At 39.2% G+C, this 19,212-nt stretch overlaps 2 protein-coding genes across 2 annotated transcripts in view; both read left to right on the top strand.

Moving 5' to 3' along the window:
* Positions 1-3,486, top strand: part of LOC116262883 (uncharacterized) — a 36,294-nt gene extending 32,808 nt beyond the window's left edge. Inside the window, exons 14-17 of the mRNA XM_031642415.2 lie at positions 1,106-1,239; positions 2,105-2,365; positions 2,457-2,635; positions 2,797-3,486. Of these exons, the coding sequence (XP_031498275.1) occupies positions 1,106-1,239; positions 2,105-2,365; positions 2,457-2,635; positions 2,797-2,889 (667 nt within the window). The 3' untranslated portion in view covers positions 2,890-3,486. The remainder of the gene's footprint in view (positions 1-1,105; positions 1,240-2,104; positions 2,366-2,456; positions 2,636-2,796) is intronic.
* A 4,372-nt stretch (positions 3,487-7,858) lies between these two features.
* LOC116262560 (uncharacterized) lies at positions 7,859-13,656 on the top strand. The gene is made up of 2 exons (XM_031642034.2): positions 7,859-8,270; positions 12,240-13,656. The coding sequence occupies exons 1-2, from the start codon at positions 8,031-8,033 to the stop codon at positions 13,383-13,385; spliced, it is 1,386 nt and encodes a 461-aa protein (XP_031497894.1). The 5' UTR covers positions 7,859-8,030; the 3' UTR covers positions 13,386-13,656.
* Positions 13,657-19,212: the final 5,556 nt, after the last annotated feature.

Genomic DNA, 19,212 nt, shown 5'->3' with positions numbered 1-19,212 from the left:
GACAAGTTTGTCAAACTTTTAGGTAGCGTTTGATGGCCAGAAATATGTTTCTGGAAAGAAGTTTCCAGAAATTTATTTCTGGAATTGGTTTTTGAGAAATAAAATTCCAAATTTCCAAAACTATGTTGTGTTTGTTAACTTTGGATTATTTTTCTGGAAACAAATTTCTGCGTTTGATGGCGAGGGAGGAAGAATCGGTGGAAATGGGAAAGCAGCAGCCGAAGTGGAGGATCCACGGCGGGGAAACCAGCTGCCGAAGTGGACGCAGCAAGCGCTCGGGCGTAACCTGGGACGAAGATGCAAGGGAAGGGAAAAAAAAAATCTGCAATCCATCACCACAGACGATGAGAAGGAGGAAGAAGGGAAGGAGGGAGGAGGAATAAGAGAAGGAGGGAGGAGGGAAGGGGGCAGAGGCGGAGGCTGAAGAATGGAAGGAGGGAGGAGGAAGAAAGGGAAGGAGGCGGAAGAAGGGAAGGGGGATGCCTTTGGGTCTCTTTTTCCTTCTTCCTCCGCCCTCTTTCCCTTCTTCCTCCTCCCTCTTCCTCTGCCTCCCTTCCCTTCCTCCTTCTTCCTCCTCCCTTCCCTTCCTCCTCCCTCCTTTCTTCCTCCGCCTCCCTTCCCTTCCTCCTTCTTCCTCCTCCCTCCTTCCGTTCTTCCGCCTCCGCCTCCTTCCCTTCTTCCTCCTTCCCTTCTCCCTCCTTCCCTTCTTCTGCTTCCTCCCTCCTTCCCTTCTTCCGCTTCCGCCTCCTTCCCTCCTCCCTCCTTCCCTTCTTCCTCCTCCCTCCTTCCCTTCTTCCGCCTCCTCCCTCCTTCCCTTCCGCGATCGTGCCCTCATGGTCCAAAAAAAAATTCTGGAAATATGTTTCCACCCCTCTCGGTGGAAACAAATTTCTGGAAATATGTTTCTCATTTCAACGTTAACGGTAAAAAAAAAAAAATTCAGTGTTTGACAAACCGGAAATATTTTGAAAATTTGAATTTTATTTCATGAGCTACAGGAAAATTCCTGGCCATCAAACGCTACCTTATAGTTTCAGTTTCTTTTCCTTGTAGTTCATGTGCACTTTTATTTGCCTAGATAATGAATTCAAACTGTTCCCTGCAGAGATGTGACATACCTGGGTTCAAGTGGATCAATTCTTGTTGCAGCAGGATCTAGCCCCAATAATGCAAATGTGGTTGTTTGGGATACATTAGCACCTGCTGCAAGTTCTCGTGTTTCTCTTCGATGTCATGAAGGTAAGTCCATTTTTCAGCACGGACACTTCACGTAGCCTATGTCACTAGACTTGCCAAATAGGCCCACAGCAAGTAAATTGGCTAGGGTGCAGGACTGCAGGTGTGGTGCAGCACATGTACAGCTCTTAGTTTTTCATGTTGTTACATGGATATATCTTACAGTGTAATTATAGGCTTATTTAATATGCACCTGCAAGCATACGTGGCACGTAGTATGCCCTTCATGAACAAAATGTGGTTCCTCGACAAAGATACTTCATGGCAATGGCAGGTTGACACTTTTCTATTTCCGTTTCTTATTTAGCTTGCCTATTTTATATCTCTATTTTTTCCATCAATTACACTATTCTTCAGTTGCATAAATGACATTCTTAATTATGATGATTAGATCCATTCAACAGTTTGAGCTTGGGTGCTCTATCACCATATAAATAAACAAACAAGACACCCATCTATATATATATATATATATATATATATATATATATATAAGATCTTTTGAACTAAGCTCTTGACCAGATGGATATGATCATGGTTGTGTCGTACCCAATCTGTATTTGTGGCATATTTTTCATGCTACCAGTATTATTGCTATTTTATGCTCACCATGACATTCAGTTATTTACTGTTAACTTATACGGATATGTCGATGGTGGTTGTGTGAGAAGTGTTGGTTTCTTTCTCTCTTTTCTCTTTCCTGACCTTTTTTAACATTGTTCTAGATGACAGTCTCACTGTTTTGACTTTCATTTTTTTGTTAGAACTTTCTAGCGTTTATGTTCTACATTACACAGGGTTTTATGTAATAACTCTATTATTGAATGGCTTTAAATATTTTTTCCGTGGCTGAATTGCATGTGTGTAGGTGGTGCACGGTCAGTTGCAGTTTTTGACCATGACATAGGTACTGGTTCAATTTCACCACTTATCATGACAGGGGGAAAAGCTGGTGATATTGGACTCCATGACTTTCGGTTTATTGCAACTGGAAAGTCTAAAAGACACCAAATCTCCAAAGAAAGAAACGTTAGCCTCTCTAGGAATCTTGATGCAAATACAGGGACATCCACAAAATTTGAGGACAATCGAAACGGAATGCTGTGGTATCTACCAAAAGCACACTTAGGTACTGACAGTTTTTCTTCCTCATTAGATGACACATGCAGGACATCTTAACCTTTTTTCTGCTGAAATTAATTTTTCTGTCAACATGAAAGGGAGCATTACGAGGATATCAACCATCCCAAATACTTGCTTGTTCTTGACTGGAAGTAAAGATGGAGATGTTAAGCTGTGGGATGCTAAAAGATCAGAGCTTGTGTTTCATTGGCCCAAAATGCATGATAGACACACGTTTCTCCAGCCAAGTTCTCGAGGCTTTGGTGGAGTTGTACGGGTAATCTCTTGATTTATTGTTAATAATATGGGTCGACTTGCATAAAAGGTGGCATAATTCATTTGTTTGTTTTCCCCACAAGACTTTACCCATGGGATGTTGACAGTTTTACAGGAGAGTGACTACCTGGCTGTCCTGATTTCACTTGACTTGATTTGCAGGCTGCCGTGACAGATATCCAAGTCATTCCTGGTGGTTTTCTAACCTGTGGTGGAGATGGAGTTGTTAGATTGGTCCAAATTCGCAGTTTGTAGCTTATTTCTACTGAAGCTCCTTCTGAAGAGCATGATGTGTAGGTAGGGTCTCTTTGAGCTCTATTGAGATACGAAGTCCCCTGTCGCGCCTATGATACGTCACACTTATGTGAGGTTGAGGTGTGTCACCTTATGGAGCAACCACAAAAATGTGCATCTTGAGTTATCTTGACATGCTGCACTGGGCTCGCTCGTCTCAGCTCCACTTGCTTTTCCTCCTGTTTCGACGGCCGAGTTGGCAATGCATTAGCAGGTCAAAAATGGGGTTTGCGTATACTATACAGATTTGAGTGTGACCTGATTCAGGCAAGAACAGTATTCGTTGGGTGCTGATTGAGTGCCTGAAACTTTAGCCTTCGAATGGGTTGGGGTCATATGGTCATACATGTTTGGTTTTTAAAATTTTTAGATGATGCTACGTCTTATGTATTTAGTTCTTAGTTCTGCACCTCGTCTTGGTCTTCCTGGCTTGGCTGATGTTTTCAGGGCCTTGTTAGTTGCTTCTATATTTTGGAGTAATTGTTGTGTTGCAATGCTTCTAAGAGGCATGTGTAAATATTATTCTTTGTAGTGTAAACTCCTAGTTTTTTGTACTAATTGGGTATTTATGTGGAGATAGAGTCAGGTGAGTCTGTAGTTGAATGGCAGACCTACTTGATTGAGTGCGCCTTCCTGGTTCGACATTGGTTACTGTCCACTTGCATAAACAAGCTGTAGTTTATGGTTCATTCTGGACTTCTGAGTCGAATTGTTCTATAAAAAGATTTCAAAAGGTCGGTTGAGTTGGATGAATGAAACTGTAATGTGTTTTTGAACCTGAGTTAGTTGAGGAACGGTTTTTAGTGAATACACCAAGGAAGAAAGAGCCATAGAGAAAAAAGCTTCGCAGGGGTGTTTGATTCACACTGAAATTGCTATTCAGCCCACATACTACCTAACGAATGCTTTTCTAAAAGTTTGATTCGAATCGCTCTATTTTAACAACGTAAGGTTTTGGCCATCACGTCGTCAAATTTATCCTCCTTTGGTGGCTGTCGCCCCCTATTTCCTTTGAGCTAAAAGGGTAAGATGTACTCACTGATGAGACAAGTAGTCGATAAAGCTTTCGACTGTAAGAAAAATCAAGCTTTATGGGGGCTACCCTCGGCGCAAATGCGTTAGGCTAGAGTAGGGTGTCTCTTTAGGTTAGGGGTTAAACCAAGTCTGGGTCAAATGTTTTTGCTAGGTTTAGGTCTATTCTCATTTTGGATAATCTATTCGTTTAATTCCTTTTCAAAGACTTTAATGAAGAGTTTAAGTAGTCTGTACATTAAAACATATCTGAGCCATCATCCTGAGGCAGTGGAGAGTAGGTGCCTTAGATGATGAGGAGAAGGATGAGGGTTTTGTCTTTCCGGCAAGCAGTAGGATGAAATACTCTTTGTGTGCTTACCTGGAATGAAGAGTTTGAATAATAACGAGAAGTATTGTAGAAATTGGTTTATTTGAATCAAATCTGTGGTATCGATTCAATTCAAATGTACCACATGTTAGCTTTTATTTATTTTTTAAATATCTTAAATTTTTAAATTTTAGCTAAATTTTACATTTTTTCATATATTTGTTGGAAAATAAGTATTTAAATAAACAACTGATTTAGCTCAATCGGTAAATTGGAGGCCCTGCCAATTCGGTTCAACAATCTATTTTTTAAAAATTGTTAAGGAGATTTGCACTTATCGATATTTCATGAATTAAATGTAGCTATTTATATTTTTTTAAAAATTGTTAAGGAGATTTGCACCTGTCGATATTTTGTAAATTAAATGTAATTAATTATGTTTTTTTATTAAATGAGTAAAAAGTTCTTTTTATTTTTAAGAGAATATTTCTTTACATGCTTGTGCGTGTGAAAGTGAGGGGTAGTTTCTTTTATTGAAAGAAGTGACTTTTCAAGTTTGAATGGTTTGAAAGGACTACTTGTACTCGTTTTATGTTGTACGGAGATTTTAATGTATTTTTTTGCTTGTTTTTCTTTAAAAATGGTAACATTTTAGAAACATCGGTATACATGAATACCAGATATCATTGCAAGACATTAGGAATTGTTTAAGTGGTTAAATAATTGTAAAGAGACCGGGAAAGGAGACGGTCGTCCGGTAAAGGGTGCTGGCGTCTCTGCGAGGTGCAGCGGCTACGCTAGACGCAGGGAGCTCATCCAGGCTTATGTGAATAGTTGCCTATACAAATTATTCAACTTACACATATCAGTCACTCTCCCTCATTTTATTATAAACCTGAAGGGTTTAATACATTTTAAAATATTTAAAATTTGATTATATATATATATATATATATATATATTGAGAGGGTTTGCACAATGGTTAGGAGTAAAAACTGGTAGACAGTCAGTTTACATTTCAAGTGTTAGATTAACCAACTTTTTATGCTGTAAAAAAGTGATTGTCAATATGTAAGTTAAATCATAATAAAACAGTACCAAAAGCAGACTTTGCATTCTAACAAGTTATTTAGCATGTATATGTCTTAAAAATTAAAATAGATTCATGAAACAATTAAAAAATATTTATTGGACATATCTTTATTTTTCCGGCAACTACATGGAACAAAGTGTTCCTTCCTCCAAACAGTCCATGGAAAACAAAGTGTTGGGGGAGAGTTTAGGGATCCAACCCCGGTCAACCAAAAAAAGTGATGGGCCATAGGCTCATAGCAGCTTCCCTGGCCGAACCCAAAGAAGTCCAATATTATGGGCTACCATGTTTCATTCAGTTCCAAGTCAACTCCATCCCCAAAACTTGGTCATGGTGGTTGCATGTTACATCACCATGGTCCATTTCTCTCTCTCTCTCTCTCTCTCTCTCTCTCTCTCTCTCTCTATATATATATATATATATATATATATATATATATATATATATATATATATATATATATATATATATATATATATATAGAAGGAGTGACAGCTCATTAGAAGTAGGGGTTGGTAAGGCTCCATGTACATGCATGGATCGCTCAATGTCTCTTTCTTTTTGCAGTTGACAGCTCAATGGAGGCCGAGGTTGGTAAGGAGAACCAAACACGAGTTGATTCCAGTGTCCTGCAAGCAGTATCGAAGTTGTTGTTGTCTTTTTCTTCATGGGGAGAGCCGTTTTAAGCGAAAAGATTTTTCTTCTGCTCATTTGGAAACCAAACTCAGTAAAATGAACTGAATCGATCTGCAGAGCCATGAATTTGGTCAGCTCTTCTTGTCGACATTCAGTCAACAGCCGTAAGACTGGGAGTAGAATTTCTGAAGCCTGATTTGGATGAATGGTGCTTCAGAGCCGGACAATGAGGGATTCGGAAGGAAGAATCCTCCTAAGAGCACGTCGGTTTTGGAGAAAGAATATGGTTGGTAGCGGAAAAGAGAAAACTGGCAAGCAACATGTTGAGTTGGACAGCGGGATCTTTATATTTAGGTGGTGATTTGGACACTGGGCCTTTTTTCATATTTAATGGGAAGTTTATTTAGTTCAAGAAACTGTTTTATTTTTGTGCTTATCATGTTTATTAGCAGTTAACAGACAATATTCTTGAGATTGTTCTGATGATTAAGAATACAAAGAGATAGAACGTCCTCTTAAGTTTCTGAAGTCGTGCGAAGAATACAAAGAAAAGAAAACATATGCAAGATTGTGTTCTATGAGTTCTTCCTGTCCATCCATCGTTTGCTTCCGTTGATCGCCCCACCTTTTTTTATGACCGCTAGTGATTCAGCAGCCAATCGTGCTCAATATAACAAGTTAGATGAAGCCCAGCCAAACTTCAAGTAGTTGGTGCAAATTAATTCTTCCCGAATGACCGGAAAACAACAAGAAACTCCCAACTCCTCTCCTTTCTTTGAGTCGAAAGCATGCAGAATCTTTTACCAACCAGAATCCGGCGGCTGCTTTCGTCGTCGTTAGCAAGAAACCAAATGTCTTATTAAATTCAGTGACAGCCCATAGAACGATATGTGGACTTATTTTGAAGTGTAGAAAAATCAATTTGGAAGCCTTGGGGACCATTTCTTCCAACCACTTTTATATTTTATGACAAGGGTATAACCACATACAAATCATCAAAAAAATGGGTTCTAAATTTAATTGATGGTGTTCCGTTTCGACATCTTGTGATGCTTTAGTGCAATCGGAGACTAAAAGAATCAATAACGATACAGGGGGTTGGTGCACGATTGCGAGCTCGATGTCACTCGAGTTCTAACTTTGGATTTAGATTGTTGAACCTTTCATAGTCCCCATTTATGTGTAGTTTACTCTCTCGAAGTTGAACTCCTTATATTTCATATTTATCATGTTTCAATTTATTCTTTCAGGTGAACGGGAGGTTAACCTAATGTGCGGATGAGAAAATACAACGTTGAATTGAAGTAGGCCAAAAGTTAAATTTTCAAGTATTCCCAGATGCAGTTCTTGGCATAAACGACAGAGATTTACCTAACCGTAGGTTGCCTAATAAAAAGACGTTTGGTTAAGAAAACATTACGTGCAAGCATGAATTTGGATCATCAGCCTTTTTCTCGGGTGTCAACTTCCTTGTGTTGTAGAAAAGGGTTATCAATGCGCAAGTTACAGTGATCAAAACAGGCCATATAACTTAAATAGGCAAGAGATTAGGTGGAAGCTGAGAGTACGATGAAATACTAATTTGCTCACTCATAAACAATAAGCTTCAAGTTTCAGTAACAATTAAGGTAAAAGTGAGTATCAAATCCCTGTATGTCGACGACGAATTTCAGGAACAGCCCAGCCCGCAATAAGGCACAATCCATCTAGTACCAGTCTCAGTATCGATCAGCGACGGCCACCGTCTCCTCACCTACCTGCTTGACGCGATGAGAAAATTATGTTTTTTCTTAATAAAGAAAACCCTGTCTCCTCTCCCCTCGCCCACAAAAAACAAAAAAAAAAAGAAAAAAAAAAAGCAGGAAAGAAAGTGGGGAAAAACACCTATGTGAACGGAGGAGATGGAGAAAGGCAAAGTAGGTTGTCGGATGGTTTTCAGTCTAGCGGTAAGAGAAGGCGGCTGCAGGGGTTGGGTAGGAGGACAGTGTTACCCAAATAAAAGTAGAGAGTTGGGAAGGCGGAGGGGGCATCATGCAGCGGTTGCCAACTTGCCATCCCCACACTTCTTGGAGCGTTGAAAACCGTGGAATGCTGAGGTCGGTCCTCCCCTTTAAAAGACGCACTAGCAGGAATCTTTTCTCCACCGCCATCAAGAGGTTCCCTGCTCCTACAATGGCTTCCCTCTCTACTACCACCACCATCAGCTCCTCGTGTTCCGACGAAAAGGTAGCCCTGGAGGACAACAAGGTTCCTGCGCCTCTCCCTGTGCAGGTTCGAACCCTTTCATCCTCCTGCTACTCTGACATGGATTTCTTGTTGGGGTGATATTGGTTTGTTTCCCTCCCATTGCTCCCTCCTACCCATTTTAAGGCGTTTCGTGGGATTTGGGCATCCACTTGATTTGTGCATCTTTGTTGGTAATTCTTTACTGGGGATTAGAGCCATGAACACGTAGTTGGATCCATGAGAAAATAAAGTTATGCCTCAGGGTGGAATCTTTATATGTGTTCCGTGTTTCTGGCTTATTGGTGTATTAGATGCAAACGTGGATGACAAGCGTTGAGATGTCTGTTTCTGGGTTAGCTTTTTCATTGTTGGTGGAGATTGTTAGAGAACAAAAGTGACGGATCAGTTGTATGGCCCTGAATCTGATGTAGATAGATGGTGATTGAGTCAGTTTTCTGATTGCGGCCGTCGCTAGGCAAGATCCAATACTTGGTTTGGAATCTAATTAGACAGAGAGGGGTTGTTTTCCGTAGTTGATTTCTGAGGACAAAGAGCTAATAAGTAAACCGAGTAGTTTGCATTATGCTTAGTCACTTGAATCACAAGGGTACCCAACCTGTTCACAATTTCGTTCTGCTCTTTTTTGTGTTGATGGCACCTTTTGGGAAAGCCCAGGAAAATGCCGGTGATTTTCATTTTGCTTCCTATTCAAACGTTTTTCCCCTCATCAGATGATTTCGACAACGAAGTCACTGTCGTCTGTCAAAAGACTGCTTTCATGTTCTGCAACTATGTTAACAAATTGCTAGTGTCGTCAGTGATTTTTCAAGCACGGCACAGGCAGGCAAATGGACGTCTTCTGTATCCATTTCTTCAATTCAATCTGGATGAAATACGCATATGAATGGGCAAGCAGTGCCACGAAAGTCCGTAGGTGGTACCTGTGCGAGATGTTCCTATTCCAATAACTCTCATTGGATTTTTTTGCACTCAATACAGGTCCTCATCTACCATTATCGGAACATATAATTTTGATTTGAGCACTTCAATTCGCAACTGCTTGTGTCTTCTCCCTTCTGCCCCCAGATGTGGAGACGGTCAAAGAACAAAAAATATATGAAGGAACGATAAAGAAAATTATGTCACGAAATATTAGGACTGTTTTGAGCTTTGATTCTGAAACATGAATTTTCAGGTTTGGATCGTTTAGCTTCCAAACGGTAAATGAATATGAAACCTAAGTTGTAACAAGAGCAAGTCAAGAAAGTTTGCCATTTATGCAGATAGGACCTCTATCTTTAATTGTGAGAAATTGCGTTATCGCTTTACCCTAAATTACATTTGGATAAATCGCCCAGCGAAGGCATTAAAGTGCCTCTGGATCTTGGTGTGAACTATATTTCTCCATATCCTAATATCTTTATCCTAAGATTTTTCTAGGATGAGAAAACTCATTTTTTCCAGAAATTGATGTAAGATCACTACTACATTTAACTTGCACGATGTTAGATTATATTGTACTGATATTTTTTGCAATGTGTAGCACAGCCTGGGTCGATCAGGTCCAAAGATAGATATGTAATGGAACAATTGCAAATTTCATTTGTAATATCAAAATGCACAAAGGATTTTATAAAAAGAGAAAAAAATACAAAACTATAAAAAAACCTAGGAAAAATTTATGGAAAACATGAATAATAAACATGGAAGGGTAACAAATGCATGCTACCTACGGCATGCATGCTTTCGTTACAAAGAAACAAAAATGACTACTTAAATTACTGTCAGTACTTAAATGGGAGTTGAAGAAGTCAAATTTGTTTATAAATTTAAAATCACTCCCATTATAAAATAAATTTATTATCTGATTATTCCCTTTCTGGGAATGTAAATTTATTTTATAATGGGAGTTGAAGAAGTCAAATTTAATGAATGGGGATTGCAGACAGATTCAATACTTTCTGCTCTCAAAAAGAATATGGATTGGTTATGGTGGATAGCATGTCATGGGTCTATGTGTGTGTAGATATATTGTTTTTATAATATTTTTTTCAATAACGATAAAGTTGAGCAGCATAATTATGTAGAAATAGAGCAGGTAAACATGTAAGTGTTTGACATTGGCTTAAAATTTGAAAACCTGATTTTATACTGAATCCTGGAGTAGAACTGTAGATGAAAACTTGGGTTTTGTTGTTCACATGACAAGACAAAACTTGCTTCTGGGTTTAACTAAGGAAGGTATTGCTCAAATGTTTAATACATTGGCTTTTTTATATTTTGGTTACTGGATTTGATTCTAGAAAACAAGGCAAGACGAAAAGGATGTACCATTTTCTGCGTTAAACTAAACCTATATATATATATTCATTCATTCATTTATATTTATATATATGTGTGTGTGTGTATGTATGTGAGAGAGAGTGGGAGAGAGGGTAATGGGTGGATAGTTGCCTCCACTAGACTAGCTGAAGTTCATTTTAACCTTTGCTTGTTGTCATTCTGTTGTAATGCCTACTGTTCAACGAACTTCAGATTGAAAAAATGAAATTTAATGCATAGATTAGATTCTGTAAGGGTTTTAAAAACAGTCTTATTAGGTCATAGAATTTGATCTAGATATTGAAAGTTATTTTTCTTTTTATAGCACAACATTTTTGGACATTCCAAGCTGATTTGTGCTGTTGAATTTTTGAGAAAGAACTTGACAAATGCTGGAGGGCACACTCAAATGATAAATAAATATTGGGCAAATGGTGTCATATACTTTATCTGGTTGTCTAAGAGTTCTTTGGCCACTTTGACTTGTCTTGGTTGTTGTTCACAAATTTGACCACTGAGATCGATCAAAAATGTGAAAAAGTCCATGTGTAGATGGGATTTTATGAAATTGTTTACATTAACCGACTTAGCTTTATCAGCTCATTAATCCAACATAGACATTGGATGTTCATTTTTCTTAAAATTCCGATATTTTGGACATTCCATATGTCTTAGATTCTTTGTATTTGGATTTTCAAAAAAGTACTCAAAACCAGTCTGCCCATATGCATGTGTGTGTGTGTGTGTGTGTGTGTGTTGTATTCCAGCTTAAATTTACAGAAATTGTCATTTTGCGTTCCACACATACCGTATCTTACTATCTCTGTTCCATATCATCTATTGACTTCAAAGGTTACAGCTGAGGCCTTTGTGACATTCTGCCAACACAACTTCAAAATACAAAGTTCATTTCTTTAGGTAATATATGAAAGCGGATTTGTCTGTGACACAATAGTACCTTCCCAATTGCAAAGGATTGATTTAAGTGGCCTACTTGAACTTTTGGTGCTTCTTAGTTCAAGTAAGTTTCTTTTACATTGTATCTGTGTGAGCTAGATGGGTGGAAAATTATTCATTAAAAGTTGTAAGACAGATGTCTAGATACCTTTTCAACAGCTTTATAATGCAAATATAAACAATATTACTCTCATCCACCACCAGAGTCCTGATCGTTCCATCATATATGAAACATTGACTTGGGTGTCAAGGAACTTGTAGTTCTTGTCATAGCTTATCTATTCCGAAGCCAAAAGCCTCATTCTATGCCAAAGCTTGTTTGGTTTCCCAGGAACTTGGAAGCTTGCTTCCGAGAATTGATGACTTCCCATTGCTGCAAGGTATCTCCACCAATTGTTAGTATGGGAACTTGGAGGATGCTAAAGTTTCCCAGTCATTGCCTATTAATCTTTAGAGCTTTCCCTTTATGCTTTGTGTTTTGGAGCAGACTATTCCTTAAGTTGGTAAGCTTCATCTTGGTGTAGCAACTTGATTGTGAACAGAGGAGAATGAGATTAATTTATTCATTAACATGTCATTTCACAAGATCCTGGTGAAAACAGATATAAATTCTGTTTGGGTGGGTTCATATTTGCATGTCATCATCAAAGTGGATATGGTAGTGCTACAATCATTTCCTTTTTTCACTTTCTCTTGTTTGTTCCCTTCAACTGAGTCCTCTTTGTTTCGTTTCAGGTGGCCAAGCGGTTGGAGAAATTTAAGACAACTATATTCACTCAAATGAGCATGCTTGCTATCAAACATGGTGCAGTAAACCTTGGTCAGGGCTTCCCCAACTTCGATGGCCCAGAATTTGTGAAAGAAGCAGCCATTCAGGCTATACAAGAAGGAAAGAATCAATATGCACGTGGTCACGGCGTTCCTGTGTTGAACAGTGCAATTGCTGATAGGTTCCTGAAAGATGCCGGCCTGACTGTTGATCCAGAAAAAGAAGTCACCGTCACTTCTGGATGCACGGAGGCCATAGCTGCCACTGTTCTTGGTTTGATAAATCCTGATGATGAGGTCATTCTCTTTGCTCCATTCTATGATTCCTATGAAGCGACTCTGTGCATGGCTGGTGCAAAGATCAAGACCGTCACTCTCCGGCCACCTGAATTTGCAGTCCCTGTGGAGGAGCTCAAGTCTGCCTTCTCTAAGAATACTCGTGCCATCATGATAAATACTCCCCATAATCCTACTGGGAAGATGTTCACGAGGGAAGAACTTGATCTCATCGCCTCCTTGTGCATTGAAAATGATACGCTGGTGTTTGCTGATGAGGTTTACGACAAACTGGTATTCGAGGCTGATCACATCTCCATGGCTTCTCTTCCGGGCATGTATGAGAGGACGGTGACCCTGAACTCCCTGGGGAAGACATTTTCATTGACAGGGTGGAAGATTGGATGGGCAATAGCACCTCCTCATCTGACATGGGGCATTAGACAAGCACACTCATTCCTCACATTTGCTACCTCGACACCAATGCAGTGGGCAGCTGCTGCAGCACTGCGAGCACCTGATTCCTACTATGAAGAGCTCAAGAGAGATTACGCTGCTAAGAAAGAGATACTGGTGGAGGGTCTCAATGCTGTTGGCTTCACTGTCTACCCTTCAAGAGGGACGTATTTTGTGGTTGTAGACCACACGAGGTTTGGGTTCGAGGATGACATCAAGTTCTGTGAGCACCTCATTAGAGAAGTCGGTGTGGTTGCCATACCCACCAGTGTCTTTTACCTGAACCCTGAGGATGGGAAGAATCTGGTAAGGTTCACCTTCTGCAAGGACGAGGAAACATTGAGGACTGCCGTCCAAAGGATGAAAGAGAAGCTCAGGTGATTGCCTGTGTCCTGTGTCTATATGCCGCCACACTGTGGAATGGTAGCATCTAGTAGTCCCTCCTGTTCATTGGTCTCTACCACTGACTACACCATGGTGGTGATCTTTTCATTTGATGTGTTAAAAGGGGAGAGGGAGAGAGAGAGATAGACAGAGAGGGAGACCTTATCCTGCCTTCCTATTGCTTTAGCCGGCCGGATGTTTGTCGGCCATATGAAGCGATTGTTTGCAAATTCTGGTCTTGCCAATAAATTCACTATGGTTAGTCTCATCTCCAAACAAGTTTCTGCGCAGTAAAGATATATACATTGCGTAGAGTACCGATCGGCATGTAAGAATTTGCAATTTCTGATTGAACACTGTTGCACGCCTGAAAGAAACCATATGGTTGATTCATGAGTCTTACGTTTATGTATGCTAGAAAAGGGAATGCCCTTGAAGACGGGCATAGGAAGTGAAATATCGGTTTAAGGAAAATATTGCAGCCTGTAACGAGGATTATCTGTATATATCTGTCTTTCAAAGCACTAAAATGATCAGTGAAAATCATACATTAATGCTTATTATGAAAGAGACTAACAGCTGAGGAACCCTTTCAGGCATACAAACATTTACTTTATACTGATCAATTGTGCTTTACATGCAATCATTAAAATGGTAATTTTTTGTGAGTTACTCGACTAGCTTAGGAAACTTTGAAATTGTTTAAGAACTACACAGGTTTGTATAATACTTCAAATATCAACATCCTCAGCCGTCCTGAAAGGCCGCAGGATCTCACCCTGAGCAGCCCTTACCTCTCAATGCCGATCATAGTGTAATAACACTTACGGCAATTGAACTTTAAGACGTGTTATGCACACCCGACAGGCGACAGGTCCAACCAGCTTCGCCAGCCACCGGTTGACCACAGAGGGAGAGAGAATGGGTCCTCCGTGAAACTGCCACATAAGTTGGACCGAGCGGCCTTGAGTGACAAAAGTAAATGAGAAGATCGGCCTACTTCTTTTATGAAAACCCACATACGGAGTTCAACGGTTCATACAGATTCATTAAGTCGGATAAAAAAATTTGCACCGCGTTAGTAATCGAATGCAGATGTAGTATAGTATTTTTCTGAATCTGATAGGCGTTGGACTCACTCTGCAATTGTTTGACATCTCGATCTGATTACATGTAAGAATCTGGATGTCGTTTGTATCTTTCACAGCCAAATCCAAATATGACCATATGTCTAAATAATTGGATTTGGTAACAGTTATACCTGAACTGCATCCAATCCAATCGGCTGACATTCCTAAACTCATCCATTTTCCGTGAAGCGCAGCTCTCTGTCTCTCAAGTAGGCCGCTTCATGTGTATATAAGATTCTACAAAAAAAAAAATTTTTGACTTCCATAGTTCATTTTATATGCCCAAACAACATTTTTTTTATTGTTTTAAATGTTCTGGATGCATTAATATAATATTTTATGTATAATATTGTGCATAGAGGTATGTAATGACCAAAATACCCCTATTTAAGTAAAAAAAATATATAACGATAAAAAGATGTTTTGAAAAAGTTTTTAAAAAAATCTAACATATTTTTAAAAAAATAAAAAAACTCCAATCCCCTTGCTTTTTCCCCTTTGGTGCATACTTGTGCATGCATGCCCTTGTGCACACAACTCTATCTCCAGATAGCCCGATGTATTGCATGTCATGATGTTTAAAGTAATATCAAACTATAAAAAAAAAATAAAAATATATAAGTAAGTTTCTAGTTTGAATTCTTTCGGTTTTTGAATTAAGCTCATTTTCCTATACGATATTTGCATAATTATTTATAAGAGAGAAATTTTAAAAATTGAAATGTGTTATAAAAGCTAGCTCAGGAGCGAGACCGATTTAATCTTCTCACACGCATACACACAAACACAAGCCAACAAGATGTCCTATTTGAAACGTAGAATAAAAAATGGTAATTTATTTGAAACGTAGATATAAAAAATTGTCATTTTGAAGAAAAGAGACAAGAAGCCACAGTCATCTTGAGATGAATGAAGATGTTGTCTCTCTCTTCTCTCCAACCCCCGGCCTTCTGATCTAAAAATCATTTTTCTCTAATCGACGCGTATATCTTGAAATATTCCTTACGGAATTTAGGGTGAGTGCAGTGCCGATCATGAAGGTGGCCACTGGTACTCATCCTGACCTGCAATTTCCCACTGCGAAGCCTGAATCCATGGTGCCCACTTGCCTCCTTTTCACTACGACACAAGAAAAAAACATACACGCTCAAAACACGCATTGACATCCTGCCGCTTTCTCCGTCTCTTGTTTTCCTGCCAACAAGACAATTTATGAGCACTTCTTTTATGTTCATATTTATTTGGTTTCCCTAAATCTTGCTGCCATTAAAGAGCAGCTTGCTTTTCCTCTGCAGGCCGTTGCCATCAATTGCAGAAGATAGGGAAAATGGCAGGCGGCCGCTGCATCGAGCGCAGATTTAACTCTAAACCCACCATTCATCACCGCCAATAAAATCTAATGGGCATCTTTCAGAAGATACTGTCACTGCATTTTTAACACCCACAACTCTCATGCAATTGAAAGGAGCTTGCAGTGAGGAATCGGTGAAGCAAGACCAACAGGAATTAATGAAGCAAAGGTGGCATGAAAATGGTTGGCTTCGTTTTCGATGCAGATGGGCAGATAACAAATCACAAGCAACGACCTCAAGTCAACCCTACATCGCATAACAAAATGAAGGCTTTCTGTACTTTTGCGTCACACACCAATCTTCTCAAGCTCTGCAACTGCCTGAGCATTTATTGTTCAATCAAGAAGGTCTGACAATGGCGTCTGCTCTTCATCAGGACGTGCCAAATAGTGGCAGTTTTAATATGAAACTTAATCACCATCTTAATTGCTTTTGGTAAACCCACTCCCCATATAATATATCTATATACATGTTATGAATCCCTAAGTTATGTTTTATTCCTTGAACTGTTTTACCATTCTAAGAAAGAATCATTGACTTTTAGGAGATTGGCACCGAACCATATGCAACAGTTGCATTAAGAGAGATCGAGGGACCTATAACATATGGCGTACGTGATCTTGTCCATTGAATTTCCTGCTTTATATATTTACAAGCTTCTCTGGTTGATCGATCTGATTCACTACAAGTGCTGATCTCATCAAGATGGTTGTTATTACACCGCACCAACCATTGAAGACTAACGCCTGTGGGATCAGGAAAGAGTTACTGCCCTTCATTTAAACGCTCACATTAATCATGGTGGCCGCTAATTTACCGGAACTGCTGTTCCAGATCTATAGCAGAAAAGAATGGAAAACAGAAATCGTGATATGTGTTATGCTGTTGATTAATTATCTTTGTGTCTCCTATGGATTGATGATCTCTGTCACCCACGAGATCAATCCATGGATTCCTGCTTGAAGCTCTTAGCCACATCTTTCAGACGTACATTAGATGTACTAATTATCAGTACTCCTGTTATTCGAAGGGTACTTGTTCAAGATAATTAATTCTTGATTTCATTTGGCATTAGATGCAAGATTACTAGGCAGTGGATGTGCAAAAGTCGGTCAGATAAATTCTTCACTTTAAACATTAATGTTTAGTCTTGGAATATGACTCGGGCTACGCTTGGCTCAAGGTGAATCAGAAAACTAAACATGTTTAGTTTTATGGATCGAGCTTGAGTCGGGTGAGCTTCAACTCTCGATCTGGGAGGTAGGATGACCTCTTGCTCACCTAAAAAAAGCATCTTCCTGTATCATGGATGAATACCCACTTCGATGGATTAAATATCAAACTTATTAACTTATGACACCATTGTCAGGCTAGTTGTGTGTGTGTGTGTGTGTGTGTGTGAGAGTGAGAGTGAGAGTGAGAGAGAGAGAGAGAGCAACTTGTTGTATCAATGAATCAAATTCTAGATTTTATATGACAAGTTGCTTATGTGACCCTTCCTTACAAAGATTTATCCTTTTATGTGAAACCTTTTCATAAGAGAGATTTTTATCCTGTGCCGAAACCTAGGGCTGCACAACGAGTCGAGCCAGCTCGGGCTCGACTCGAACTCGCCCGGTTAAACTCGGCTCGAGCTCGACTCGTTTATAAACGAGTCGAGTTCGAGCTTACAATGAAACTCGAATGAGTAAACGAGTCGAGTTCGAGTTTTAAGAACTCGACTCGTTTATACTCGACTCGACTCGTTTATACTCGACGAGTAAACAAATTTCATCCCACGTCATGAAATTTACTAGATATTTTAAAAAGAATGATCATATTTTATTTAGACGAGCTAATCGAGTTAATCGAGTCGAGCTCGAGCTCGACTTTATTTGATCGAGTCGAGCTCGAGCTCGTGTTAGGTAGCTCGACTCGAGTTCGAGTCGAGTTCGAGCTCGAGCTCGTTGAGTCGAGTCGAGCTCGAGCTGGGCAAGCTCGAGCTCGACTCGGCTCGTGTGCAGCCCTACTGAAACCCGCTTAGTAATTCTATTTTTGTTTCTTCCCACTACCAGCCGCTGACAAAAAAAAAAGGGAAAAAAAGAAAGAAATAGCGAAGGGGCAGTTATGTGCAAGAGATGACACCCCATATACTTAGACTCGGCTCACTGTTGAAAATGAGTGGGTCTGTGAGGGCAGATGCCCATACATGCTCACACGCTCTGCAACCGCTTTATTTAATAAACCTAAGTAGTGGGACTAGTTTTCTGAGGCTTTTTGGGCCCAAGTCATGGAATTCGTTAGCATTCTGGATTGGGATTATTTTGGGTTTATGATAGAATCTAATCTAATGTGTATCACATGGATTACTGGCACCTTTACAAAATGTCTAGGCTGCAATCTAGTGTCATTAGATGATCTTGCAAATTTAGTAACTCTCAGATCGTCTGTTATCTGGCCGGCATGGGTATATATGACATTCATTTGGTTGTTGAAAAACAAATTTGGATCCAAATTTGATCCTGCTAAAAAAGGGAACCAGAACTCCATGCTATTTGGCAAATCACTTGATCTAACATATAGTCACCCAATTCATTCACGAGGACAGTTCGATCCATCTTGATTAATGGTTGAGAGAAAAATAAAATAAAAAAAGGTGATGAATACTTTCGTCGCACATTTTTCTCATTGTTTTTTATCAACTATCTATCATGATGGATCAGACGACCCTCATAAGAGAGCTGGATGACTCTAGATAAGTTCACTTTATATATATACATATATATAAAATGAGGTACTTGATCATTGGCTCTTGATGTTAAACATACACATTTTTGGTTCCAAGTTTTATACTTCTCAAGTAGATCAGAAATACAAGCACTAGAGTTTGATTGAGCAAACGCTTTTATTTTTCACCAAATAGAGACATATAAACAAAATATGTACTGCAATCATTTGAGCATACATGATTTAGTTGGATTGATTCAATGGTGATTAACGTGATCTAGAGCACAAAATAGTGAAAATTATGGGTTTGTATATACCATGTTCAAGACATGGCATGGGTACCATTAAACTCAGGCATATAATTGAATCGAATCTAGGATTTTGAGATTCTGATCAATAAATTTCTTGTACAAAGTTGCATTAATTTTTCTTAGTGTGTGTTTGTGTAGGAGGATAAGCAATGCACCATATACACTTAATGATGATTTATATGCTAACAAAAAAGTTTTTTGTATGAATGAAGTATTAAATTTTACTTATGTTAGCTTAATTTATTAGTTACTTAAACAAGATTATGTTTTGAATCAACGAGCCGTGATGCATAGGCAAGTCTTCCCCAACACCAAGAATTAACAG

The sequence above is a fragment of the Nymphaea colorata genome, chromosome 10, assembly GCF_008831285.2.
Source record: "Nymphaea colorata isolate Beijing-Zhang1983 chromosome 10, ASM883128v2, whole genome shotgun sequence".
In the NCBI taxonomy this organism is placed as follows: domain Eukaryota; kingdom Viridiplantae; phylum Streptophyta; class Magnoliopsida; order Nymphaeales; family Nymphaeaceae; genus Nymphaea; species Nymphaea colorata.
This window is presented reverse-complemented; position numbering and strand designations above follow the sequence as displayed.

What these genes read in the sequence shown, in the direction of transcription:
- LOC116262560 (XM_031642034.2), top strand. Translation starts at nt 8,031, where the DNA reads ATGCAGCGGTTGCCAACTTGCCATCCCCACACTTCTTGGAGCGTTGAA. An exon ending in CTGCGCCTCTCCCTGTGCAG is followed by an intron (nt 8,271 to 12,239) that starts GTTCGAACCCTT and finishes GTTTCGTTTCAG; the next exon opens with GTGGCCAAGCGGTTGGAGAA.